This window comes from Tribolium madens, unplaced genomic scaffold (assembly GCF_015345945.1).
Source record: "Tribolium madens isolate multiple individuals breed KSU strain unplaced genomic scaffold, Tmad_KSU_1.1 Scaffold_11;HRSCAF=98;Tcas5.2_LG3b, whole genome shotgun sequence".
Taxonomy (NCBI): domain Eukaryota; kingdom Metazoa; phylum Arthropoda; class Insecta; order Coleoptera; family Tenebrionidae; genus Tribolium; species Tribolium madens.
In genome coordinates this window covers 1,505,927-1,533,912 of record NW_025400975.1, presented here as the reverse complement: position 1 = coordinate 1,533,912, position 27,986 = coordinate 1,505,927, and the positions used below count along the sequence as shown (strand labels likewise).

At 31.4% G+C, this 27,986-nt stretch overlaps 1 protein-coding gene and 1 non-coding gene across 6 annotated transcripts in view; both read right to left on the bottom strand.

Annotated features, from left to right (window-relative positions):
* The window catches only part of LOC123007598, a 143,190-nt gene extending 115,646 nt beyond the window's left edge, over nucleotides 1–27,544 (bottom strand). For 2 of the 5 annotated variants that reach the window (XM_044402986.1, XM_044403015.1), the window contains exons 1-2: nucleotides 27,128–27,544; nucleotides 3,186–3,626 (exon numbers count right to left, since the gene is read on the bottom strand). In XM_044402986.1, the coding sequence (XP_044258921.1) occupies nucleotides 3,186–3,626; nucleotides 27,128–27,199 (513 nt within the window). In that variant the 5' untranslated portion in view covers nucleotides 27,200–27,544. Of the gene's footprint in view, nucleotides 1–3,185; nucleotides 3,627–11,769; nucleotides 11,843–12,447; nucleotides 12,485–14,919; nucleotides 14,935–27,127 lie in introns of those variants that run through there. The other 3 variants (XM_044402999.1, XM_044403007.1, XM_044402991.1) reach the window with 3 other exon arrangements.
* Nucleotides 17,449–17,555, bottom strand: LOC123008016. Its single transcript, XR_006412918.1, has one exon. It is a non-coding gene; the product is annotated as a U6 spliceosomal RNA (small nuclear RNA).
* Nucleotides 27,545–27,986: the final 442 nt, after the last annotated feature.

Here is a 27,986-nt window from a genome sequence, read left to right as displayed (position 1 = left end):
CTAATCATACACTTTAACGCAACGAAAACAACAAGAAATTTTAAACTTCAGACTCAATCAAATCTGAATATCAATTAGAATTTAAAACAGTTTTTTTTTAAGTTCTAGGCAAAAAAAAACAAAAATAAAGAGAGATAAATAAAATATCTTGGTTAAATGTAATAATTTTTGTAGCATAAACATGTAAAATAAATAAAATATAAATGTAAATCTACACTATTAATACTACAAGAAAATAATTTCAGTTTAAGGAAAGTTATCACAAACTATACTCGTGTGCATCGAAATAGTCGTTGAAGGGATCATTTAAAGGTGGCAACCATGGGAATATTGACACAATTTTCCCTAAAAATTATTTTTTCAAATAAATGTGTATCCAATGTGCCAAAAAATAATTAAAATTAACAACGTAATCAACATAGGATAACAAACATAGATAGAGACATAGATCACGTGATTCTGAAACGCTGCTTTTCTATTGGCTGTGAAGTTTCTACGTCACAAGATTTAGTATTCTTAAATAAAAAACTACTTAATGCTATTAAAAAAATATATTTTGATTCTTTATAAAATAGTTAAAGAATTTTTGCACATCAAAATGCTAATTTTCGATATTTTTTTTGCATTATATAAAATTTGAAACAATTCTTTTATTACAAGAAAAGCTGTTAACATTCCTAAAATTCTTTTCACAAAAATCCTTTTGTTTATTTTTACACCTCCACTCTTCTTTCCATGTCTTTGCTCTGGTCTCGAGAGCCGTTTTAGTTCCGGCAGAACGATTAGTGTTTCCATTCGGTCTTAAAACACTGAATAGCCTCTGATTTTATCAGTGGCGATCTCCGTGTATGAAAATCCGGTAACCGGAATCGCTAAACGCCACGTTCCGGTAGAAACCGAGGAAACAAGCAATTTGTGTGTAAGTTTCCGTATTGGATGTCCCAATAGGGTAGCGACATGATTAAAGATTTAAAAAAAATATCAGCAGCGTGATTGGTGTCGAGTAACCCAGTAAGCGGGGTCGTAGGTCGGACGCGGCGAGCCCGGAAGCCACACCGGAGTTGTGTGAGCACGAGTGCACTTTCACCTCCCGGAGCCAGCAACCACTGAGATTGTAATGACACTGAGACCTCACCCTGACGAGGTGCAATATGGAAAAAATACAATCGCCTCAAATAAATAAATAACAAAAAATAAAAATTACCATTTATAGAAACGTCAAATTACAGAATTTGAAAAATAGTTAAAAAAATCAAAATTGAATAATAACAAGTAGATAAAAAACTGAAACTTTGCTATCTAGATGTAGAAGTCAGTCTTGAAATGCAATAATTATTAAAGTTGTAGTAATTAACTTCAACAAACTTCTGTAAACTTTGAGGTAAATTTGGTGTGCATTTTCGTTTTATTTTTTTGTGTGTTAAACATTGATAAATATCAGCAAAGCGATTATTTTCTAAGAAAAATGAATTCATTACAGCTCAGTGACATTGCTACAAACAGAACATCGGAAATGTAGAAGCTAATTAATAAATACAAAGACGGAAGGACAAATTTAGTAGTAGTTAATGACGACATAAAATCTTACAAAAACGGTTTATCTCGTGTTTTATTCCAGCAATTTGTATTTATATTTGCGGTAAATGTGTGCATTTATTATTTATAGTGCCACACCTACATGAGAAATGATCTTAATAAAATTATTAGTGTAGCCAACGTCCACAAGAAAGTGTTAAAAAAAATTCCAGAAGTATTTGCAACGTACTTCATTAAATTTCAAGAGCCTTTTACAAGAAATTGAAGTTCTTTCCAATGGCTCTTAACTTTCTAAAGAACAAATTCAGCAATTTTATTATTTAGTGAAAGATAACAAATAGAGAACCCAGTGGGTCCCCTATAATTACCACGACAATGGGCCCTTATGGCCGTCTCGATTTCCCCCATCCCTTAGTCGATTACTCCCTCTAATAAGCGTAACCGATCTCCGCGGGTTGCGTAACACGCTGCAACTGCATTTACGACAATGTAAATACATAAATCAGAACGGAAGCCGTCCCTGGAGTACCTCTAACAATGAATAATATTAAATAATATCGTCTGTAAGCGATTACGTTAGCCGTTCTTGTTTGATCTTTCACTATAAATTCTCAACGTGTCTTAGGGAAAGAAAGGGTTGTGTTTTAATTTCGTATGCGTGCACGTTTTATGTTTATTTATAACGAGGGTTTGGAAGTTAATATGATATTCATTGCATGAAATGATGGAAATTAATAAAGGAAATTTTCTCTTAAATCAATCAGTTGTCAGGCCTGATTTGTAAACATATCGTTATTGTGTCATAACACGGGAATGGATGTGGCGACCGAAAGGTAAAGAATTAATTGCGAATTTGTCAAAAATGTCTGAAAGAGAAAAGGAAAAATTTCTTAAAAGTATAGGGGAAAGTTATAGATTATTTTGCACTCTTAAAAATATATTTTTTTTGACTTTCGTAGGTTAACCTTTACATAAAAGAGAAATAAAAACAATTAACAGGTTTTTTTGTTTTTCACTTTTAAAATTATTGCTTTCGTTTACATTAAAAAAAACATTTTTACACAATTAAAGCTAAATTCAATACAAATCATCTAAATAACAATTGTTTTTGAAAAATAAGTTATTGATTTTTAATTTTGTGATTTTTGTAGTTGTACAACAAAATATTAAAAAATTCCAAGACGTTTTTTTCCTAATGTATTTACATTGAATGAAACAATCCAAAATCTTATAACCAATACAAAACTTTATAGCTGTTTTAAAAGTAAAGAGATTGGTTTTTTCAACTTTTAAAATATGAAAGATTTTCTTAAAAAAAAACAAGACAAAGAAGCACATTCCAAGCTGTTTTCCATAAAACTTGATTTTCCTTGGAAAGTGATCTAGATTTTTGATTGTGCGATTTCTTGCATTTTTTTTTCTGTAAAAATAAAGTCACTTCTTCAGAAAGTGTAACAAATTACAATAAGCCAAATTGTTACGTATTTCCAGAAAAATCAAAGTTGTTAGAAAAAGATTTCTTTGCTGTTGACTCTTACCATTTGTGATTGAAAGATAAAAAATGGAAAAAGTATAGAAGAAGTGGTTGAACCAAAATTCCTTTTGGAGATTCTATAAATAAGAAAACAATTTTCAAAAACTCAACTCACCGTTGATGTGGGCATCTCCTCAACTCCCTCCTCAACCTTCCCTTGCTCTTCCGTCAAAGGAGGAGAGGAGGATTCGACCCCAGCATCCGCACTCCTGCTCTCATTTCTGATAACATCAACAACACTAGCCACTTGATAAACATCACGATTGTCAACATTCACTTGCACATCTTCGTAAATATCCTCGAGCTCGTTCACCTCACTCACGCTGATAAGCTCATCCAAGTACCACGACGAGGTGGAGGCGGCCTCCTCGTGGCTCTCCGAACTCCCGGACTTTAACGCATTTTTGCACTTTTTGAGATAATTTTTGACCCGCTTGCTCGTACTTTGACGAGTGTCACTAGATCGGGAGAGCTCCTCCACTTTGGGGGAGTCCTCGGACGACGGCTTCCACGACTCCTCATTGTAGGTGAGGGCGTGGCGGCCGGCTGGAGTCACCTGCAACAAAAAAAAATTCTTGATTAAAATCAAAGTTGTTCCTTCTGCAACCGCTAATTTTGTAGCATTGTTTATGGATAATGATGTCCGGTGCAACCGAAGCAAATCCCACGTTCCACTAATACCAACATTATAAATAGAAATCAGCTTCTTGAATTAAACGCCAAAGAAACAATAGCCCATCATTTCAGTGTGTCAATACGTTGCTTGAAGACTGTACCACCCACACATCTAATACAACTCCAGACGAGATACTGTAATATTTTATCCAGTTTTTATCACGTTAAGATGATAAACACCCTATATTTTCTTATGTGTGGAGTATAAGTAATAAATTTCTTTGCGATGTTGTAAATCATCACCGGTTCTGTTTCAAAGAGGCTCGATAAAGGCCAGAGTATTGTCTTCATTTTCCCCTGATTCTTAGCGAAGAAATTTATTTTGACACTTTAATAAATTGTTTTATAGGTCATAATGTTAAAATTAGGTTGGCAAAATTGAAAAAGATGGCGACATAATGCTCTTGCCAACTTAATAATAAATGCATGGAATTTATTGAACTTTTAGTTTTGAAAATCGAATAAAAAGTAAAATGGGAAAACTAATAAAGATAAACGCAAAACTGAAAAATTAATTCAATATTTAATAAAAACCTAACAAAATTAGAAAAACAAAAATTTTGATAAAAATGAACAAAACCAAAAAAAATCTGCAATATCCAATTATTTAACAGTTTTTTTTTTTATAATTTTTTCTTCTTCATTCGGTAAAATTGTGACTCTTTAATTATAACAACAAAAACAAAACAATTACAAAACAAAATATTCTTTTAACATTAATTCAAAATAATCAAAAAGGTATAATTAAAACAGAACTGAAACAGAATAGAACACTTGGGAATTAGTAAATCAATAAATAGAATTCCGCAAGCTCAGTGGTGGCCATTTATGGATGCACAATTAATGTTGGCGTTTTATGATAAAAAGATCAAAGATCACACGATGAATATAAACAAGGAACAATAAATACCTGCGAAATTCCAAACTGAATGCAAAAAGCAGGAACGAGAAAGTAGGAAAAATATTATGTTGACGAATAATAAAAAAATAATTCAGTTAAACTTTGTATGACCTTTTAAACGCCATTTACCATTCTTAACCACGTGACTAAGTTTCAAACACACGTGACTACTAAACGTGGACCTAATTCTGTCTCTCTTAAGCCAATCACAATACACCAATTTTAGTTTATCGATCTGATAAAGTTATTGAAGCAATAATAAATATTTCGCGTTTTTAGTATTAAATTTGTATTTAAATTAAACAGGGAAGATAAAAATGAGCATTTTTTACATCGTCTGTCTCTACATTCTTCAATGTTGCCAACTTAACTTCAAAATTTAGGACATTTTTTTGCCCAAATTCCTAAAACAAAACGCTTCAAAATTAATTTGCAATTTACTAAACTAAAAGAGTTTCAGCTAAAGGTTTGTGAACACTACATTTTTTATTGTAAAACAATTCTTTGTTTTGATTTTTACAATCAATACACCAATAATTCCCAATAACTTTGTTGCTGTTTTATTAATACTTAAAAAATTGAAACTGGAATTTTTGAAAAGGTGTGTGTTGCACATTTTTTTCATCGAGAATTTCTTGATCCGTAAATGCGATAACCTAGCAATGAAAGCAAACTCGAGGAAGTTTTTCAACTCGCACTACTACTGACAGTAATGGGATAAATGTCAGTCACCGTCTTGGCAAACAGATAAAACGCGTCTAACATAATTTCCGCGGAATTGTTTATTTTTCGATTGTTACGCATATAATGTGTGTGTAGATTTCTAAGTGAGAGTTGAACAAAGTCTCGTTCGAAAGAAGTTAATTGTTGAAAAAACGGACAGGAGATAGAGCGAGGGAGAATTATTATGAAATTGTTGGGCTGGAAATGCTATGCTTTATATTAATGCGAACGTTAATTAGCGATTATGAGCTGCGTGCGCTGCACTAGCCGGCAATTATTTATTATGATTTTATGAATTTATGGACGAATCACATATTTAATGATAAAAATATGAAATACCGATTATTTCCGGTGAAATGAGGCTTTGTGTAACCGCGTTTTGAGTATTATATCATAGGATTTGATTTGTATGAATTTTTTGAACGTTAATAATAATTTTTATCTTACAGGTTGAGTTTTTGAGGTACCTTAGACCATTGTTTTAGGTGATAGAAATCAAATATTATTCACAAGTGAGATAAAGTACTCACAAGTGAGTAAATTTGACTATTATATTATTTTTTTCTATTATATTTACTATTATATTTTTATCAGTGAATATTTTACTTGAAATTTTTTGGATAGTTGCACCTGTAAGATAAAACGTCGTATATCACACGTGATCGAAATGCAATTATGAAACTCGTGATAAGTGTCAAAATTCTCACTCGCGTATAATGATGCATTTCTATCACTTATAATATAATGTACTATATATATTTCTATGACAATTATATAAAAAAAAGTTGTTTTAGTTAGTTTTTATTTCGCATAGAATGTCTCTGCTGATTTTCTCAGTAAAAATTTCTCTTCTAAAAAGATTAACAATAAATAGTATACTATGTTATTAGGAGTAAAAAACTCTCACTTTTACTCCAAATAACATACACTGTGTCAATTTTAAAACTTGCAATCGGCAATATCTCTCAACTGAAAAAGTTATAGAGCATTACTCAAAGCCGTTTTGGTGGTTCCTAGAGGGAATCAAAATGACGTGGTAAGTAACGCACCTCCACCCACCCTTGAATATAATAAAAAAAAAATTAAAATTTAAAGTCTGCGTTTTTAAATAATTCGAAAAACGGCTTCACCAAATAGGCTGTTGTATGGCATTTGTGAAAAGCGCTTGTTATGAGCTTTTCAACGATTTATCACAAGTAGGGTCGTACTATTTAAAATTTTCAACTTGGAGTGGCTGTGGCTTTAAGGGTGGGTGGAGGTGCGTCACTTACCATATCATTTTGATTCCCCCTAGGAACCACCGAAACGGTTTTGCCAATTGCAAGTTTTAAAATTGATACCCTGTATACTATTTTATCCGTAAATGTCTTCAGATCGAGAGTAAAGAGCAACACAAGTATTAGCAAAATTATCAAAACGCTTTGCAGTGAAATCTCAAACGTCACGCGTCAGTTTCAAAATTTGTGTTGAGATTTTATCTTGTGTTTATCGATTTAACTAGTGTAGTTTGTAGTGCAAAATGTTAAATGCTGATAATCTACAATGTACCTCGTCAGAAAATGTTGAAGCAGCGAAAGAGACTACAAAAATGTCATGGTAAAAGTAAAAACGCTTTGGCGAAAAAGCAGAGTTTTTTACTCCAAGGTAAAACTTTTACTTGTGTCATTTAGTCATAAAAATATCATTTTTCTGACATTTGCAGACAAAAATATTAAACATAAAATTTCATCTGAAACACTCTGTATGAACGATTTAGTAAATTACAAATAAACTGTGAAGTGATTTCTCATTTCAAATTTTTTTTAAGAAATTCGAACAAAAAAATGATTGGAATTTCAAAATTAAGTTCACAATATTTTTTATATCTCGTTAAAAAAAGCTCCAACAATTTTTTGTCATGGGAACTTTTAACTGTTCTTTAATACCACCCAAGAGATTGTCCGACTTTTGAATATAAAACTCGTGCATTGATTGAATCCGGATTTTTTTTCTCGTTTTTGACAATCAATTCAAAAAAAATTCCGAAAACAATCAATGCACTCGGAATATTATAAGTGAAAACAATTTTTTATGCATTGCTTAAAAAAACTTTTAATATTTAAACAATACAAAAAAAGTTTCAATTATTATTATTATACTCTTCCTTTCTAAAGAAAACGCCTTAGATAAAGCAAATTTTTTATTAAACCTACTAAACCAAGTACTCTCAAAACGTATTTTTGTATCAAATTATCAAAATATCAGCCAGAAATTACTTTATTATCAAATAATAAACACCCTGGTGATCTTATCATTTATTACAAAACAAGGATTAAAATAAGAACCAAAGCTGATGGCGACGCCACAAACATTGCGTTGTTAATTTTTTGCTCCCTATTTTATTCTAACTGTTTATAAAATGTTGGAAAATATCGGAACTGGTTGCGTGTTGACTACATGCAACTATTCGTGTCTTTTGGCTTAACTTCTGTTTGAATAAAATCATGCGGAATCCTCACAAATTCCAATTTAATTCATTGTATCGCATGACACGAGGTCAGGCTTTCATTTTAACAATTTGAGAATTTATGATAAATCGCAATACAAGATTTACGACATTGTTTCACCTGATTAGTTTATTACTTGTAAATTTATTATTAGAAAAAAATTAAAGAAATTGTATGGTTTATAGCATTTCATTGAATCATAAATCTTTCCTACTAGCCGCTAGAGGAACTTCACATCTGCTCATGCAATTAAAAATTCGTTTTAGATCAATGTTTCTCTAGAAATTACCCTCAAGCTCTAGTTATAACTAAAGACATTTAATCACACGACTCTTCCGCCAATAAAATCGTGCGTGTGTTTTAAACGATTGCAGTCACTTGGAATTGTGCATATCATTACGCCGACTTTCTTATTATAATATTGCATGATGGGGAGGTGCACTCCTTGGGGCAAACGAATTATACAATTATGATTGGAAGTGAGAAACATTAGAAAACGTAACGCAGCTTTCTGCGTTTATGCAATTAGGATTTTTAGGTTTTCGAGCGGCTCACATTCGAGAATTAATTTGATTAATTTTGCTGCAAAGAGTCGGGTATGTCCTGTTTCCTGCTTCTGACTTAAAACCTAGGTGGTCCAATCTAGAAAACAAGAACTTGTGAAAAATTCGAGTGATGTAAAAAATGTTAAAAACCATGAGATAGAATTCGCTAATTTAATTTTTCCCACCGTATTATACCAAAAGCGGAAATTCCAACCAATATCTAAACACGAAAAAATAAATAAATTATAAATAAATAAATTAAATAAATAATGGAATAAAAAAACTTACTAATAGAAGTGCCAGTAATAATAAAGTAGAAAGCAAGTTGTGAATATGTTAACACAGAAGAAATAGTGGACCTTTGACTCATAATCCGTATAGTTTTTAAAACCCAAAGACCCATTAAATAATGCAGTGTTAAGCCGATTACTGATAAAAAATTTAAATTTCCATTTAACTTTTCCCTCATCACATATTTTCCCCTTACCATAATTCAATTTCCTATCCTTTTAGCTAAATTATTTTTTTCAACTTGCGAATATGAGCCACACTATAATCCAAAGCCTTGCGTAAACGTATTAAAAATAATTTTTTGTTTCCTTTTGAAAAAAAAAATACTTAGATAGTTGTATTTCAAGAATTGTAGTCTTTGTCAAAAATAAACTTTTCGTTTTTTAGAGCAAAGTGCAGCAAATGCCAATCACAGATTCAAGTCTGAATCTGTCCAGTCGCCATCACTTAAATTTGACAATTTAATTACAAAAAAAATTAAGAAGTGATAAATTATTAATTACTTTGACACCGTAATTATTGTGTAAACAGCCATTAGTTATGAGGGTTAGTATTTTCAGTAATGTCATCGATGCGATCGATGTTCAACCCCTATCGAGTTGCGAAAAGCCAGAGTTCCGCCCCTTTAGAGGCTTGTTATTGATTTTATAACAACACAAGATTTCTAGGCTTGAGGAAATTTTGGAAAGTTTGCTATTTAAAAATAATCGTTTGAAAAAATCCCAATTCAAAGCTCCACGTGTCGAACAACTTGAACTTTCTTTCTTCTATCGACTTGTTAATTTGTTGTCTAGCAAGGTTACAATTAGTCGAACCATTATAATTCCAGAGAGCATTGCTTTTACTCAACTTCGTGTCATGTAATTTTCATAATCACCTTCGATGGGCTATTACCTGATTATTGTGGGTTCGACTACTTCGAATATTAAATTTTCCTCGAATATTAATCAGGAGATGGGCGGTTCATACAGAATCGAATTTCTTCTAATATCTGATTGTTATTTATGATGGGCAACCCCATGCTTGACTAGGTTTATGTTTGTGGGGAGAAAATAAAAAGGAAAAGAAAATTTGACCCTCTTTGTAACATTGCTACCGTCCAAATCAAAAGAAATTACTGTGTCACAACACAACAAACAAGTTGAAGACTATCAAAGCCAATTAAATTTGAAAGTTTGAATCAATCCGATTGACACTGTTGCAAAAACAAATTTCGTTTTTTATAAAAGGCGTTAATGATAACAACAATGTTTAATAACTTTACAAAAGGTCTATTAAGATCGGTGAAGTGATAGAAACATAATAGTTTCTTTGAGAAAGAGTAATTGATGGATATTTGAGGAGAGGAAAAAAAGAGTGCTGATGGATCGAACCGTAATGTGATTACGATCACAAGTAATAGAAAGCACTGTGTACAACATTTGAAAAAGTTTCGCTTTTATTTCAGGTGGAAAAATGGAAACGGGAGATTTTTTTCTGTTTTGCAACTTTTGTTTGAATAAAAATAAAATTCAATTCACACAGAAAAAAAGCAATTAAACTGTCTTAAATAAATACATTCTTTGTTTTTAATATAATTTTGGTTAGGTCAAATTAACGTAATCTTAAAAAAACAATTATTTTTTCAAACATAGTATACAGGGTGCGCCAGATCTCGCGCCCCAGAGAAAATTTTCAAGTAAGGTAAGATACCAGGAACATGAAAAAAATGTTTAAAAAATTCTATCTGTCTATCTTGACATTTATTTTTTGACATTTGACATTTTTTTATACCTATTTAAGGATACTGATGATCTTGTATATGTTTTTTTACAATTATTTAGTAAAGGGACAAAAATTTTGGCAATAAAAACCACAAATAACATTGAACAGAGTTACAATTTAGGATACAGCTTCCTTCTTTCCTCTTTTAATAGCCTATATCAAAAAAACTTGGAAAATTATTGTTCCAACAGAAATAAATAGTGACAAAGTGCAAACTTTAAACCCTCTTAACTTCGAAATTTAGATAATTTTTTTTAACATTTTTTCCATGTTCCTGGTATCTTACCTTATATGGCATTTTTCTCTGGGGCGCGAGTTCTAGCGCACCCTGTATGCCAAATTTATTGAAAAAAAAAACAAATTGGTGTTATTTCCAATCAAGTGAAGTTGTTCTAACACAATTTTGTTGCTCTTAACTTCCAAACAAACTAAGTCTTATTAAAATTAAAAAAAAAGACACAAAATAAATTAACACATGTAAAACCCTGTTTATGCAAAAAAATTATTAAACCTGTTAAAATCATGCCGATTCTCTTTCAAAATTAAGCTGGATTTTTAATTTTGCGATTTCTTACATTTTTGCAACAAAATGTTTGAACATAAGGCCAGTTCTTTAAAAAAAGATTAATTTGAAGAAAAGCAGTAAACAGAGTTAATTACAATTAACAAAAATCGCTTTCTGTTCTAAATTTAAAAGAAACCAAAACAGCACATTTAATAGTTATTTATTCGACGAGTTTGAGTGTAAATCGGACGCTTTATTTCACGAGTGGATTTTGAAACCACGAGTGTTACCGAATTAGACTCAACAAGGATTAAAATTGCTTTAAATCTGTCAAACATAATCTGACGTTTTAGATTGAGAAATATCAAACAGTTGTCAAAACTTCCTTATAGATGAGAAAAATCGTAAACTTTGACAGTGTCAAAGAATTAAATCTATTTTTTATAAAACTGGTTAAAATAAAGTTTAAGTTTTCAATTTCAACAAAACCGTCAAAAATATGATCAATTTTTTAAAAACAAGAACAAAAATTTGACAAAATTGTAGTTTTCTCAAAATTTTTTGAATCATAGGGAAGAGTTTCTGTGCATACACCTATTTCTTGCTGATTCATGCATTCATGAAATAAAAATTGAGCGTTTCGAGGGCCAGCCGAAATAGTCACTTCCTCAGTCGATACCTCCACGCAGAAAGCATTAATAATAACCCCCCGATTATGAAAATAGAAGCAAATATTCCTCGCTATTCAAAAATATTCGACATCCGGCCCTCACTCTAAACAACATTAAAAAGCAGATGTCATGCATTACCTTTCTGTTCCTCCTGATCATGATAGGAAGGCATCAGAGTAAACAAATCCCACGTGTGCTACGCCAATCAGTTCTAGGGGAACCACCGTCAAAAAAAAAACAAAAACACAAATTGCATCAGCAGTGGCCGCGATTGATCTAACTTTGTGACCGCATTACTCACTAGGTAGGTCGCTCGATAGTGTTTCAACAATTCGAATAAATTATACAACCCCCGAGTCGCATATTTCACGTGACCTAGCCCGGACACGTGCTTGAGTAACCCGGAAAGTTGGCGTGACGCTTTTCGTATTTTTGCGATGGCCGAGAGGCGGTAGCGTGTGTCGAGGTCATTAGAAAAGTTTAATTAATTTTAAAGACTTTAAATATTTAGTTATCCGTTATTTATCATTGACCCATGTTTCATAGGTGAAATGGGAAAAATCAATAATTTTTTAATTATCGTTTTGGAGGAGAAAGTTTTAATGAGGCGCTTGTCCAAATTATTCAACAATTGCATAATTTTGAAGAAAGAAAAGGTTAAAAATGTTTAACAAATTGATTACCGTAGTGGCCGAAAGCAAACTTTAAAAACACGTTAAAATAAGGAGCAAAAAATGAACGCTAATTTAATAATTTTCCTTTCGTATTTTAACATTCTTTTCCAAATAACTTTTTTCAGGATCTATGATTACTTACAAATGAAATAAATTGTGGCTGGAGAATCATTGCAACACAAAATACTAAATGTCATCTTTAAGATAAGCATTGTGGACGCATTTTATTGCATTTATAAGTCTTTCTCACCTCTTATCGCTATTTGTTGTGTATAATTATCAAAGATTTGACTTATAAATACCAAGGGCGTTACAACTCACGGTTCACATTCATTTTCCCGCTAGTTTTTAACATTGAATCACTTCGAAAAATAACAATGGTTTTAACTCATAATCAAATAATCAACAATCAACTATACGGTGTAATTCGTGTCTACCTATCACGAAATAACTACCAGACATATCAATTCAACAGAGTTTTTAGTTAGTTATTCTGATAGTGTATATAATGTCTAGACTAATTAGAATAAAATTTCTGAAAGATATATGTGGCTTGTTATGTTTTAATTAGTAGATTTGTTATGCATAGAAATCTTTTCTGATTACTGATAACTACCCACTTGAACACATAAAATATAAAAATAAATATTGTGTAAAAAATATCATAAAAAAACACGATTAATAGATGTTCAATAGAATTTGAGTTCACTTGTAATCAAAATGAGTTGATACATACACCAAGCTTCGTAAAGATGTGTCTATCAGGGGTAAATTCGAAATTCATAAAGTTGTTTTTTTAAATAAAAAATAATAAGAAGACGACAATTGAAACGCTTTGTAAATATTCAAAAAAACTGAGTTCGCTTATTATCAAAATCAGTGAATACATACAGATAAAATGTAAAAAAAAAAATTATAAAAGAAATAATTTTATAATTAACAAAACGATAAAAAGAATTATACAAAAAAAAAACACTTAGTAGACGTTCAAAATAATTTGCGGTCACTTGATATCAAAAGCTGTTAGAACATATACCCGGTTTCACAAAGATTTGTACGTACACATATGTGTACACTGAAAAAAAAAATGCGTTCATATGTTTTTTAAAGTAATAATCATTAGTGAAGGTCCAAAAAAGCAGCAAATTGTTCCCGATATTACCAATACATATTATGTTTTATGGAGTGAACAGATGTGTGTGAAACCAAGTGTATTATTATATTATCTACATACACTTGTCACTCGTGTTAATTGGACAATATTATAAAAAGAAATGTTTTTCTGGAGAAATTACTACAATTTTTACGCTTCAAATATTTACAAATACTACACTCGAAAATATAGAAAACAATCTACTATTTTAATCAGTTTTGCTTCCAAATTTATGTAAAACAATAAGCCTTGAATAGAAAGAACACCAAAAATTAGTTTACAAACCTTTGTTGTAGCAAACACAAATGTTATAAAAAGCTTCAAAAGAGAGAGAATTTAGCAAACCCTTGTGTTCCATAATTCATTCAAGAGAAAATCTCATAATGTCAAAAACATGACCCAGAAAAAGTCTTTTGTTGCAAATATTTTTTTCATTTGATTTCAACAAATACTCTTGTTGGTTTTTGTGTAAATGACCTAAAATGCCAGTCACGAACTCATGCCTTCTCAATATAAACATTTCAAGTCGAAATTGTTTGCAATGGAAAATTCAAGATCAACATATCGCTTTGTAATTTCTCTATTCAAAAAAACTGTTTCTCCCAGATACAAATTTTCAATATAACAAATATTTTGGGCAAAAAAAATTATTAGGTTAACTGTATTGATTCTAACATTTTTTCACAAAAAACTTGCAACGAACATGGAGGGCGCTTTCATTAAAGTATTTCTATAAAAAATTGTTTTACTATAGACAATAAACAATCCTAAAATTCCAACAAAACAGTCCTGGACCATCAAATGAGAAATTTCAGATGAAATTTTGCTTTTTTTGATTTCTATTTTTGTTTATTTTCATGTAATTCTCCAATTGTTAAATTATTTGTATTTCGTTTGCTTTTAAAACCATTTTTTGGTTTTTACCTCACAAAACACATTTTAATAAAATTTTGAAACATTTATGAAAACACCAGATTTTGATGTAAAATAATGGCTAACTAGGTGAGAAATACAGAATAAAAATTAAAAAAATACAATCTCTAAACCAATAAAAAATTGCTAAAAACAGAACAAATTAATTTTTAAAACTTAATATAGAATAATTTTTATGTACAGGCTGTCCGCACTGAGAACTCCTCGGCCAAGATAAACAAATAAAAAGATCAAAGCTAGTTTGCGTTGTATTTTTCTATATAATTTTTTTTTAGAAAATTGCGACTGAAAATGAATGAAAAATTTTCGGAATTGTTCGCACCCTGATCTAGGCCACACGAAATTGATTGGTTCACACCGAGAGCACTCTCTATACGTCAAAAGTAGGCCACTGCGATGCAATCACAATAATTTAAATAATAAACGAAGAGAATCGATAAATTCCCGGAAACTATTCAATTGGAGGCAAGAACATTACATCGTGACACAAAATAATCCGAGATTGCACAAATGAAACACGCCCATTACCCGTCACGCCAAGATACCGGGGGTGAACCACCCCGATGGATGCCATTCTCCGGGGGGTACGAAATTCCCGGAATTTTCACCCACTGAACTCACACACACCATAAGAGACTCGACGACGACGGACGCCGCGACGTTATGAGCAAGCGTCGCCGGCCGAGACGCTGAGCGAGTCTGCGCCCCCTTCGAGAAGCCCACATGAATGAAGACGGCGCATTGACAAATAGTGATGGCCTTGAAAAGCCCGGAAAAATAAACACGGGGGAAAACGTCGATCTTTGGCGAAAGAAAAACAAGAAAATTTTCGAGAAATACTGGATAAATTGCGCCCTTGTGGTGCAATAATAGACTTCGTATTTTCATTTCTACCCTTGTTTGTCTATGGAAAACAGGACAACGAGGGATGAGTTTGCACAGATGGGGACGAAATTAATTAAAAGTTGATGAACTCTAAGAGCCAAGAGTCGATTTTACTACTAATAAAGCCCCTTCAGAACTCTTTGTTTTTTTTAATGATTTTGCCCTGTTTTTAAAGGTATATTTAAAAGCAGATATTTCAAGCATTCTGTCCTGTTTTTGTAAGGTAGAAAGCATACTATAAAAACTCATTTAGATGGGTCTGATCAGCACAACAGTTCAAATTTAATGATTCTACAAATCAACCCATTGAACAAAATTAAAAAAAAAAATTAAACATATAACGCCCCTTTAAAACACTTTGTTTTTTAAACATTTTGACTTTGTTTTCAAAGGTTTTTTAAAAAAGCAAAACTATATTAAATCTAATCACAAAGAAGACTCTGCAAACAAATATATTGTGAAAAATGCAATAGATACTGTTTTAATCAAGAATGTTTACAAAATTATTCTGAAGTTTGTGAAAAATTTTACAAATTGTAATAAAATACTCAAAAGAAGTAATAAAATAGTTGACGAAGGCAACAAAATGATTGAAGAAGGAAATAAAATAATTGAAAAAGGAAATAACAAGATTAATATGTTTACCGGCAAATGATGATCCAAAAGGGTAATCAAATGTGTAAGAAGTTAACAAAATCATAGAAGATAGCAGTAAAGAACACAGATATGGGAAAAATGTAGAAATTCTTATAAAAAGGTTGAAATACTTAAACATAAATGTTATATGCAGTAAAAACGGCAAAAAGGTGCAATATGTAAAACAACAATGAAAGAAGTGATAAAAAATACAATACAATACTTTTCCTAAAAAGACAAACAAAAGAGTAAAATATCACATTTAACAATGTAAAGAATGTAAAAATTATGTTAAAATACCCAGAAAAGACGAAAACGGTTATAAATGTCTTAATTGCAAATGTTTATTTAATACAAACAACTAAATGCACTTACACACAAAAATATTTATTCTTTGATTACTAGGCAATGCAGGAAACAGGGACTCATGAACCTAATTTAGTTATGGCTCATGATTTTTAAGGTAATGTTGATTCCTTTATAACTTTATAAGATTTCTGTAAATGGTTAATTTCTAGAGATTATAAAGAATACACATTATGGAAAAGGTTATAATTCTTTATTCTAAAATATTGCGTTGAAATGGTATTAAACCTTTCTGCATATATAATGGATCTAAAATAATAATAATTTTATTTCTGAGAATAGAACACAAACACAACCAACAATTCTCCTGTTTACCAAAATAGCATTGATCACATGTAACAAACTCAACGAAAAACTCTAACGGCATTTCTGCAGTTTTCCTCTAACAAAACCAATTTCCAAATGCAATAAACTTTTATGAGCTTAGTAAATCCAGCTCGCAATCAAAACAACCCTCTTCCCCCCACAAATCCCCCAATTAAATAACCCTAATTCCTCCAACACCCACTTAAGTCCATTCTCTTCAGGTTATATTCCTTTACTCCACCTAATTGCACCCAACAATAATTAATTGTTGCAACAGTCATAAAGCAAAAGCGCCGTGTTTGTTAGTGACAATTCATGAGAACGAACAATGTAATAATCAGAACGTCGGTTTTGCAACGTATGGGTGTAGTGTGTCTAACCACACCTCAATATCACACAAATAAATACCCTTTGACACGGCTTGCTTCGACTTGCGTCACTTTTACTCAAATTCATAATCAGGAGGGATCATTGTTCGCGGACCATAACCTAGATTTTATCAGCGATTTAAATTAAAGCGGCGCCAGTGGAGCGTCCGTGAGCTTGCAACCATAAGCGCCATCTATAAGAGAAGCTTGAAAATGAGACCACAAAGTGGCATGAAGTTGGGTGTGTAGACACATCTAGTGCACGCTGGAAAAAGCGAAAGCAGAGAGCTGTACCAAAGGTTTGCATCCAGACTAAATATATTATCTAGTCTATTTTGTATAAGTTTAATTGAACCACCATTTAATAAAAAAATTGCTTTTTGTTTATCATACAGTCTATTTTGTATAAGTTTAGTTGAACCACCATTTAATAAAAAAAATTAAAACAGAAAGCTATTTTTTAATTTTTAATAAGTGTATGATTTTTTTTGTAACAAAAAATGTGGAACGCTTCACGATTTTGCGTGTCATCCTTGCGCAGGGGCCATGCTAATCTTCTCTGTATCGTTCCAATTTTAGTATATGTACCGCCGAAGCGAGTACGACTACCTATTCTAACCCTACTGTATAAGTATCTAACGCGGACCGACTCGTGTTAGTGAGATGTAACCCCGTTCAAATTTCAGCGCCATTTTCGTTTTATAACAGATCAATATCGTCTCGTATTTCCATGGCCTACTAATTGTGTAAAATGTTCTTAACTAAATACCAACCTAGATATTCAGATCATTAACGATGTGTTTAATTGTGAAGCAAATGTGTCTCTGAGATAAAAAGATAATTTTATTTGAATGAATGTTGTTGCAACGATTAAGTTTCTCACGCATATTCCTTTCACTATAGTTTTAATTTCGCTTTCTGTGAATTTAAATTTTTATCAAATTCATCCCTACTTCGCCTCTAAATAGAAGAAAGAGTATCAAATTGTCTCAAAGCACTTGAACCACCTCATTATTTTTCTAAAATTACTATTCTATATTTATAAAGTATGAAATTGTAAAAAGGTATGTGCTAACAAATAAAAATAGTTAAAGAACAATATGGGAGAAAAATAATTTAATAATAAGTTTCTCATAATTTCAACTAGACAAGTATTGTTGAAAAAAAGTGTGTTTATTTCTATGACACGCGGTATATCGCGACAAATCCCCTTTTTGTGTCACTTAGATTTTCGCATTTAGAAGAATCAGAATTGCAATTTATTGTTCGGAAACGTCATATAAGTGATGTAAATATTTGACCTATGTTAAATCATCGATTAACATACCAACTTCTTGCAACTGTGAACGAAAACTCGTTCAATAAACCAATACCTACGCAATCGTTGATTGTCTTTGTGTCACTTTCGCACCAAGTTCAAGACCAAAAACCGTTCAAAAACCACCGGAAAGTGAACAAACTCGTCTCCCACTCATACAATTGTATATTTATCAATGAATTTTGCATGTAAACGTGAATCATAAAACCATTACACAAGTAAACAAATTGAATTTCGACATGGAAGAGGACATCCATCCCACTTTTAATCCCAAATGACTCAGTGTTAGAATCATTAAACAGATTTATCCCGTTTTTTTAATTGGGGGACAAATTTCACTAATTAGGAAACTTCTCGACAATGCGATGAACCAAAGAAAGTCGTCTGAGAATTCAGAAGAATGTTATTTCCGCAACATTGACCATGAAACATAGTTCGTGGGTTGGCGGTGGAGGTTACGAGCTGGCTTCGTAATTAAAATGAAAGAGAAATTTATCCCATAAGTGTAAACAATGACGTGAGTTACCCATCATACATGTTCCGACCTGATTTTTTCAGCGAGTGGATTTTTCAGGAAAATCGATTTCTCGAAGTGGATTAAGACGTTTTGTGAGAGTTGTAATTGCATGCAGATATTCAAGAGATTCCATTAAAAGTTATTAGAGTAGGATATTGTTCTTGATTAATACACTTTCACGAATTTGGTTTTTGCGAGAATTTTTTGAGGAGGCAATAGACCGAAACAAGGGAAATGACTTTTTAATTATCATGAGTGGGTTGATGGCAAAGTCTGGTTTTGTCAGAAAGTATATGGTTTTAATAAAAATTTATTTATTTACCTAAAACAAACGCCAGCAAGCAAGGGAAAATGTAACCAATTATTTATTACCGACTCCCTCAGTAAAGTTTGAAGTCTATACTCGTTCGAACAATGCCCCCATCAATGTTTCACGACAAAACCAAGTGTCAATATCGCGTGAAAAAGGCAATCGTTCCCTACTTGGAACGCGACTACAGCACCAACCATAATAACAAAATACCGCATTACTGAGGTAAAAATCATTTAAATATTTTGAAAAAATAATAATTTTGACATAGTACAAATTGGCAAACCGGTTTGCGTGAATTGAAAAGACGGACACAAAATTAACAAATTAGTAAAACTTTTAGTTTCCTAAGAAAGAAATGTCAAAATCGCAACTTTAATAAAAAAATTGACATAAAATATTAAAAAGTGCTACTTCTTTCGAAGCTGACTGAAAAAAACAAAAAATTTTGCAACCAGAAGTATTCGGTTAATTTTGACTTAATATTTGGTTAATTTTAACTTAACAATAGAATATTATGTTATTAGGAGTGGAAGTAATAGTTTATGTGACGAAGTTGAAGGTTTATTTTGCCGAACGTAGTGAGGCAAATAATTTAGTTGAGCCACATAAACTCACTTTTACTATCTTATCTGCAAAGGTATTCAGATCGAGAATAAAAAGCAACACAATAATTAGCAAGTAAATGAATAAAATAATCAGGACGCTTTGCAACTAACGAAATCATAACAACGCTAATAAACAAACATCACGCGTCAGTATCAAAATTTGTGTTGAAAATTTCCAAAATGTTTATTAATTTAACTAGTGCAGTTAGTAGTGCAAAATCTCGAATCAACAATGTACCTCTCCAGAAATTGCTGAAGCACCGAAAAACACAAAAAAGAGACAACATTGGTAAATGTCATAATAAGAGTAAAAACGCTTAAGTGCAAAAATAAAATTATTACTCCATGGATGAGAGATAAAGCTTTTTACATTCAGTCATAAAAATGGTCACTTTTTTGACGTTTGCGGATAAAAGTTTATTTAATTAAAATAAACCGACAAAATTGCGTATAAATTTAAAATATGGAAAATATTTGTTACTTTTTATTAAAAAAAAAAGCGTAACCAAATTTCGAAGAACTCTGCAAACATAATATGTGAATCACTTCCCTTCTTAAATAAATATTTTTATTTTTTCCTAGATAGGATGGGATAACTTGATCCCAGAGTAATTATATGAGGTAGGTTCTACCTTCATCTGTAATTTTAATAAACAGTGTCAGAATTTTGTAAACAAAAAATATGAAAAAAATTTCAATAAGAGACACGTAATTTTTAAATATTTTGTATTACCCTCCATTTTTGTGTTGTCTTTTCCACTCCCTGACCCAAATCCGTCCTAAAATCGTTCAGACCTTGCATTTTCCCCCTCGAACGCATCCATTCATGAAGCCCTCGAGGTCACAGTGTCTCACCGTTGCATTCGCTCGCATCGCATGTCGCCAAATCTCTTTTCCTTTTCGCACGTCTCTATTAATTACGTCGCATCTGACCCTAGCGGTACCTTTGGTATTGTTGAATCCTCATATAATTCCGCAATTACACGTTCATAATATAATCGCAATTTGCATATCTATCTCTCACGGTGCCGTTTTGCGTCCGTCACGTGACGTTGTGACGATGGGTGGCACTTCCAAAGGTCGCAGGAATTTCCCCATAAAACAACAAGCAAATTGATTGCGAATGAAACCGCTCCTTTATTTAGTTGTTAAAAGCGCCGCTAGTGTGTGGGCGCTGTTGTCGTTCTTGGAGGGCCGCTCCTTTTTTCAGGATTATGATGTTATGTGATTTGTGAAAATAATTTTTTTGGGATGTGGGAGGGAAAAGAGATTTTTTTATTGACAGCTTCTTGAAAGTTGTAGATTTATTAGAGCAGCTGATTAATAAATTAAATAAAACATCTGGGTTGGGGTATGGGTCATGGGGTGAGGGTGGAAAGGTGATATCGTGCTATTGATTGCGTTTGTTGGTGACGTAACAGCACCTTGACCCATAGTAATAAAGAACAACACATTGTTTGCATTTGAAGTTTAATCTACATCCATTATAAAAATGTCAGTTTATTGCAGTGGAAGTGTTCAATTTTTAACCGATCTTAAGGATCAAAGTGTCAAAAACCTCAAACTTCTTCCAAAACTTCAATAACAAGTGCTTTTTGTATTTATTACAATTTATATATCACTTTAAAATAAATAAGATTAAAAAAAAATACAAAAAAATGTTTCAAAAACAACAATTTTAAAATACAATAAAATAAAGCATTTACAATAAACAATTCTTGTACATAGAATCATTAAAATATTCTCTTTGTTTTTCGTTTAATTTTAAATGGGAAAAGCGTAGGAAAAGCCTCGTGGGCCGTTATTTGAGGGTCCTACAAATCTTAATTGAGCAACTATTAAATTATTAAACAAATAAATGAACTACCTACAAATAGTAGGCGATGGAAATTTGCTTATTGCAAAAAGACAAGTAATTTTGTTTAATAATGATGAAATAATTATTTGGAGTCACGAGAGAAGGTTTTCATTCCGGATTTGTATAAATAAGAGAAAAAACGAGATAATTTCTGCAACTTAGGTAAATAATTGTTTGAAGGTGTTGACTGTTTTGGCGTCGCATTGTAAATTTATTGGCACTTTCTCTATGCTAACGAAAGACAATTAAGTCTACAATGATTAAAACCGCATTCCGATTTTAATAAATTATGGACCTAGTGAACTTTTAAACTGGTGTGATGTATTGGTCGGATTAAAAGATTGGAAAGAAATGGGACACCTAGAATTTAAGCCCACTTATAATAAACCTCAAAAAGGTCAAAATTTTGTTTCATTTTATGTCTTACACCTTTATTTATATCAAAAACAGTGAGATTTATTAGAGTTGAATTACATTCGTCGTAATGCTTTTGGAAAAAAAACAAGAAAATAACAAAAATATAAAATCTTAGCTGGAAAAAAATAAAATGAAACAAAAAAACGAAATAAAAGTAAAATAGTAAAACAGTAGCCCTTTAATTCTCTTTTTTATAAAAAAAAACACTTTTAGAACACGACAAAAGACAAAATCAAGCCTTTTTGTGCCACAAAGTCTTCAATAACGCCCTTGTGTGACCTCTCCACCTCTTCACTTTCGCACCATTCCTTCCCCACGCTAAATCTTCAATTTCGCATCCGTTCCACATGTGATAAGCGTGTCGAAACCTTTGAATTTCTTTCTTATCCACAATTAGTGTGAGAAAATAGTTAAGCACCTCGTTTGATCGATAAACAAAAAAGCCATTTTCCCAATTTATCTGAGAAAACGGAAAGAAATCGAAACCGCAGCTGAAACAAAGCAAGCGCAATGTGTGCCAAGGCACATATTGTTAATTGACCCGTCACAAAAAACAACATACCTATATGGAAATGACAATGTATGCAAAAGAGTTGAATTGACGGACCTGGAAGTGAGTAATGCTTAAGAAAGTACGAATCTGTGAGAATCAATGAGTGTTTTGATTTATAAATAAATAGGTTGAACGTGCAACACCGTTCACACAGATTTTTCCCGTCTCAAAAACCGTGATGATAACGTAACATTATACACTATTATATTGCTTAATCTATTTTTCCTAGCCTAGAGACACCAATTAGAGTAGAGCAACAAGAAGTACTTTGCTCATTTCACGCAGTTTTATTGCACATTCGAGGTATAAAACGCCAATATGGATGGTTCATGGCCGCGACACATTATTATTCTGGTTTATTTTTACGGCTGACCCCTTACCTAATCTGACAATCAAGTAGATTTTCATGCTAAACTGAAACTTTTTTCAGAAAAGTCGACACAAAATTTTAATACAATACATTCATTCATTTCACTAATTTTGGATACGACAGTTAGAAAATAGGAGTTCCTCAAGGCTACACTTCAAGACCTATATTGTTTATTTTACATTATAATGAATTATTTAAACAATGACGTCAGGTGTGTATGTACCAAAAATGCAAATTTAATTTTCTGGTTAGCTAATTGATAGGTTTCCAAAGTTACTAAAGAGCAATGACACTTGATGTTAAACCAACAAAAATTGAGGATATAGAATTTGGACCTTGGAGAAATTTCAAATATTGCAAATTTGAGAACATTATTCAGGTTAGCAAGCAAGTAACCAATAATAACGGCTTGAGAATATTAAAGCGGAAATCATCGTTAATTGTCCACTCCCAAGTATAAATTCTGTAGCCTTGACTGGGAAATTACGTCAAAGGGAAAAATAGTTCCGAGTGGACAAGAAAGTTTGCTATAATTTGTTTTCTGCAAACAAATTTTAAACTAAAGTTTCATCTTTCGTTTCCAACGTTACTTTATAAGTGGACAAATAACTTTACTAATTGTTATAGGTTTTATTTATTTATTTTGGAAAAAAAATAATGCAAAGTAACAACAATTTAGTGATTGTTATTGCTGGCACCATTTTCTTGAATATGTAATTTTTTATTCTTAAATTTGTAATAAACTAAATAACATAAAAAATGTACTCCTCAAAAGCTTTGCAACAAACTTGAACACATCATAAGTAAAAACTAAACTTTTTCATTTCTCTTTTTATGTAATTTACTAAAAATCTTAAAAAATCACACAATTATAATTATATGAGCTGGTATAAACTGTAAAAATTTAATTAAAACACCCTGTACAATACAATTTTCGAAAGTTAACCAATCGTGAAATTTTACACCAATAGTGTAATATTTTTTGTAAAACAAAAACCCAAGATTTTGAGATTAATTTAGTTATTATTACGTTTGATTTTTAAAAACTCTCTATAAAATAACAAAAGTGGAGAGAAGAAGAAAAAGAAGAATGTAAGAGAAACTGGAAAAAACGAATGAAAAAACGAAGAATGATAATGTTGGACTTATCATACAGAGTGTTTATTAAAAAAGACCGCAATATTATTTTTTGTCATATTTAACAAGAGCGTGTTGACAAAAAGACTAATTTTTATTTATTTTAGGTTTTTATCTAGACAGATAATAGCTATTAATATAACAAGAACAATTAAGCGATTTCTAATAATCGAGGACGATGCTAGGTGACGAGGCTATCCGAGTCACCTGCGCATCGTCCGAGATGGTTTAAATCGCTAACATTCGAGTTATACAGGGTGTTTCACATAACTTTACGAGGCTTAATGTACGCACCCAAATATACAAAAGTCACAGAACACTGATACAAAAAATACACATTTAATTATTTAATTTTTCAAGAGACGGCATGAGTATGAAGCTAGTTTATTTATCTTAATCACTAACTAACTAAAAACTTTGTAATTTTTGAAAGGGTGAATAAACTAGAGAAGATTATTCAATTTTTCAAAATTTGTAATCGAGTTCGTATCGGAATATGTATTATTGATTGCATCTTACAGGCGCAGGCCTCGTAAAATTACGTGAAACACCCTGTATTCAAATCATCTACTTACCTTGTTAAATGCTGGTGGAAACATTTTAGATTTGCAACAATAGGAGAGGCAATGTGTCAAATTCGGTGTCAAAAACTGAAAGATCAATGGAATGTTTACTATGATTTTGTACCTAATATATTTTGAGTTGGTATCTAACGTATAAAACGAACGTATTAAACGAACATAATAGATCATGATACGATAAAATATTAAAAATTATTAAAATTATTTATTCATATAAATCTAAATAAAAATCAAAAAAAAATTAATTTAGTATTAATTGAATAAAAAAATATGTGAACAAAGTAATAAAATTTTTAACACCTTCTCACCTACCTCTTTTTAATTGAAAATTCTCTTGAGATAATAATCAAGTGGAATTAAATGCAGGCAATTTACATCAGAAAATCCATTTTGTTGCATTTCTACAATTGCATGATGACTCTTAACGGCATTTGAGTGTTGATTCATTAATGCAATAATATTTTATACTTTTGTAAAATTTGCATAGAAAAACCAAAACTTTCCCTCGTTTGTGGTTTGATCGAAGGGAAAATGATCCGTAATTTAATAGCAATGATAAATAATAAGTAACACAAAACCAGTCCGCATTAGAAAAGCAAAAATTTGTTGCAATTTTATCAAATTACATAATTTGAAAAAAGTATGCAATTTAGCGTAATTAAAAACAGGAAATTTTTACCCGACGCAAACTAATGAGAATTGTTTAAATTGTTATCGTGATTAATTCATTAATTGTGCCAGATAGATCGCTTTCTTCATTTTATACTTTATCTGGAACAATTATTAAAACCAGTAGAGCACATAGGAAAAACACATAATATTCAATTAGCAACACTTCGATCGAAAATGCGATAATAATCAACAAAAGACTTTATTACAGTCCTTAATAATTAATTTTAAAAGGAAAAGGAAGCTGGCTATGGCATGTCCCGCTACGCCTATTACGAAACAATTGAAGGTGGTTCGTTCATTGACGAAACGTCGATTTATTAATAAAGCATAAATATTTAGACACGATTTCATTTCGGTTATGTAAAAGTAGACTGGAAAAATTTGACACGATTGTCAAAAAAATTTAACAAAATCATTTCACAAGTTTTTCAATTTTGTTCCAAATAGAGGTTTCATGAATGAAAAAGAGGGTATATAGTGACCTAAAAAAAAGTGGGTCTAGCTATAAATATGTCATTTCGACAACAAAATAAGGATTACTAAAGTTTAACAAATATTTTTAAAAATACCAATTTTTAATCAAATACCTACTAAAAATTATTTTAAAAAAAATTCTTATTCTAACAAAAACTTGCAACGTGTGTTTGTAAATTTGCTGTAAACTTATTTACTTTATTTAAATACTGTGCATTGTTAAGTAGCATTTACCACCTGACATGTAAAACCGAATAAAGTGGAAAAATAAAAAAAAACGTAAAAAAATCAAATTTCCCTTATTATTATTATTTTCTTATTATTTTTATGTAATAAATACATTTTTTTTATCTTATCTCACTACAAAACCAAATAAAATTACTAAAATCAGTTGAATTTGTATAATTATGTAAGCTCTGATTAGAGAAACAAATGCCACCAACTGTATTCAACATTGATACTTTTAATTTAATTTCTGAACCGAGGCAGCCTGTGAATAGAAAATTAAGTTGGCAACAGTAAAAATACAATCGAAAATACATTTTTTTATCTTTACCCACTTCTAAACCATATAAAATCACCAAAATCAATTAATTGAGATAATTAGAGAAAAAAATGCCACCAACTGTATCCAAAAGTGACACTTTCAATTAAATTTCTGATCAGAATAGCCTTTGATTGAAAATTTAAGTTGGCAACACTGAATAAAACAGCAACAAAAAATTGAAATTTGACATGTTTTATATCTGCTTACATTCTTTAAGACTGCTTTTAAATAAATTTCTGATCAGAGTAAGCTATGATTTAAAAATTAAGTTGGCAACACTGAATAAAACAGACAGAAGATATGAAATTAGACATCTTATGTCTTTATTTTCATATTGTAGATGTAAAAACATGTTATTTTGACAAACTCTTTAATGTTGTAAAATTCAGTTACCTATTTCTGGTAATTTCCTAAACTACAATAAAAAAACGTTAAATTTCGTCTTTTTTGAAATTCTAAAATTTTCGTTCAGGGTGTTTCAGGTGAAACGTCACTGCTTATATATATATCTCTTCTATGTCTAGAATCAAGATACTTCAAACGTAGAATAAACTAATTTTAATGAACATAACAATGAACAATAAAATTAAATAAAAACAAAAACAAAACAAGAATATTCACCAATTTCCAAATTTGTAAATTCTAAATTAGTTTGTTTTTTTTGTTATTACGATTTGAAGTCTGAAATTTATACATCAAATATTTAGTCTATCCATTGCAACAACATCCTTGACTGTTAAAATTTACCCCAATTTAAAACTAGACTAAGTATACAGACCCGGTTATTAATAACCCTTCAACCATGGGACTTACCGCTGAACCATTTAATCCCAACCTGATCTTCGAGTACTTTTTCATGACAACTCTCCAAATGACGTAAGCCATTTTCACAACCACCAACCATTTGTCAAAAAAAAACAAAACCCAAGAACATGCAAAAACTGAGGTTGCAACAAACAATTGCTCAATCTATTGACTCTAGCAATAAACAAAATCGCACTTTTTGAGGTAACCGACGTTTAACGACACCCCACGTGACCACTAATTTGCATTCATGACAAAACTCCACTGTTTCCAAACCGAACAAAAGTGATTACGACGATAATAATGTTTACCTAACACGAATTTCTGTTTGTTCATCATAAAACAAGGCGACTTTTGCCGCCGTTTCCGGAACTTCCGGCGCCCAAAATCATGCTCACATTTCGCGGTGGCAAAAGGTAAACTCGCATCTAGTTAACATCGCGCGAAACAAACGACTGCGGACGACACACGTGCTTCTTCGGCTACTTTCGGGAGGTGAGACGGAAGATGGCGATAGGAGCAAGAGTAAGGGGGAAAAACCGACTCGAATCATTATAATTGTAACGTCTAGAGGAGTGTCTACGGGAATGATAGATGGCAAAATTGACAGTTTACGGGCCTACTATGATCTCTTGGTCTCTTAATTAAACGGAATTACTAATTATTGAGTTTTACGATCGAACAGTATATGAGAGTTGGAATTTCCTTTTTTCTGAACTCGACAAGTTCCAGGAAGTTAATTAAGTTGTCGGTAATTTTTACAAGAATTAATTAGTCCAAAATCATCTGGGAAAATGTCAATGAGCTGCGTCCTTCCTTAAATTACTACAAATAGCAAAATTTCAATTTTTTATAAAAAAAATTAAAT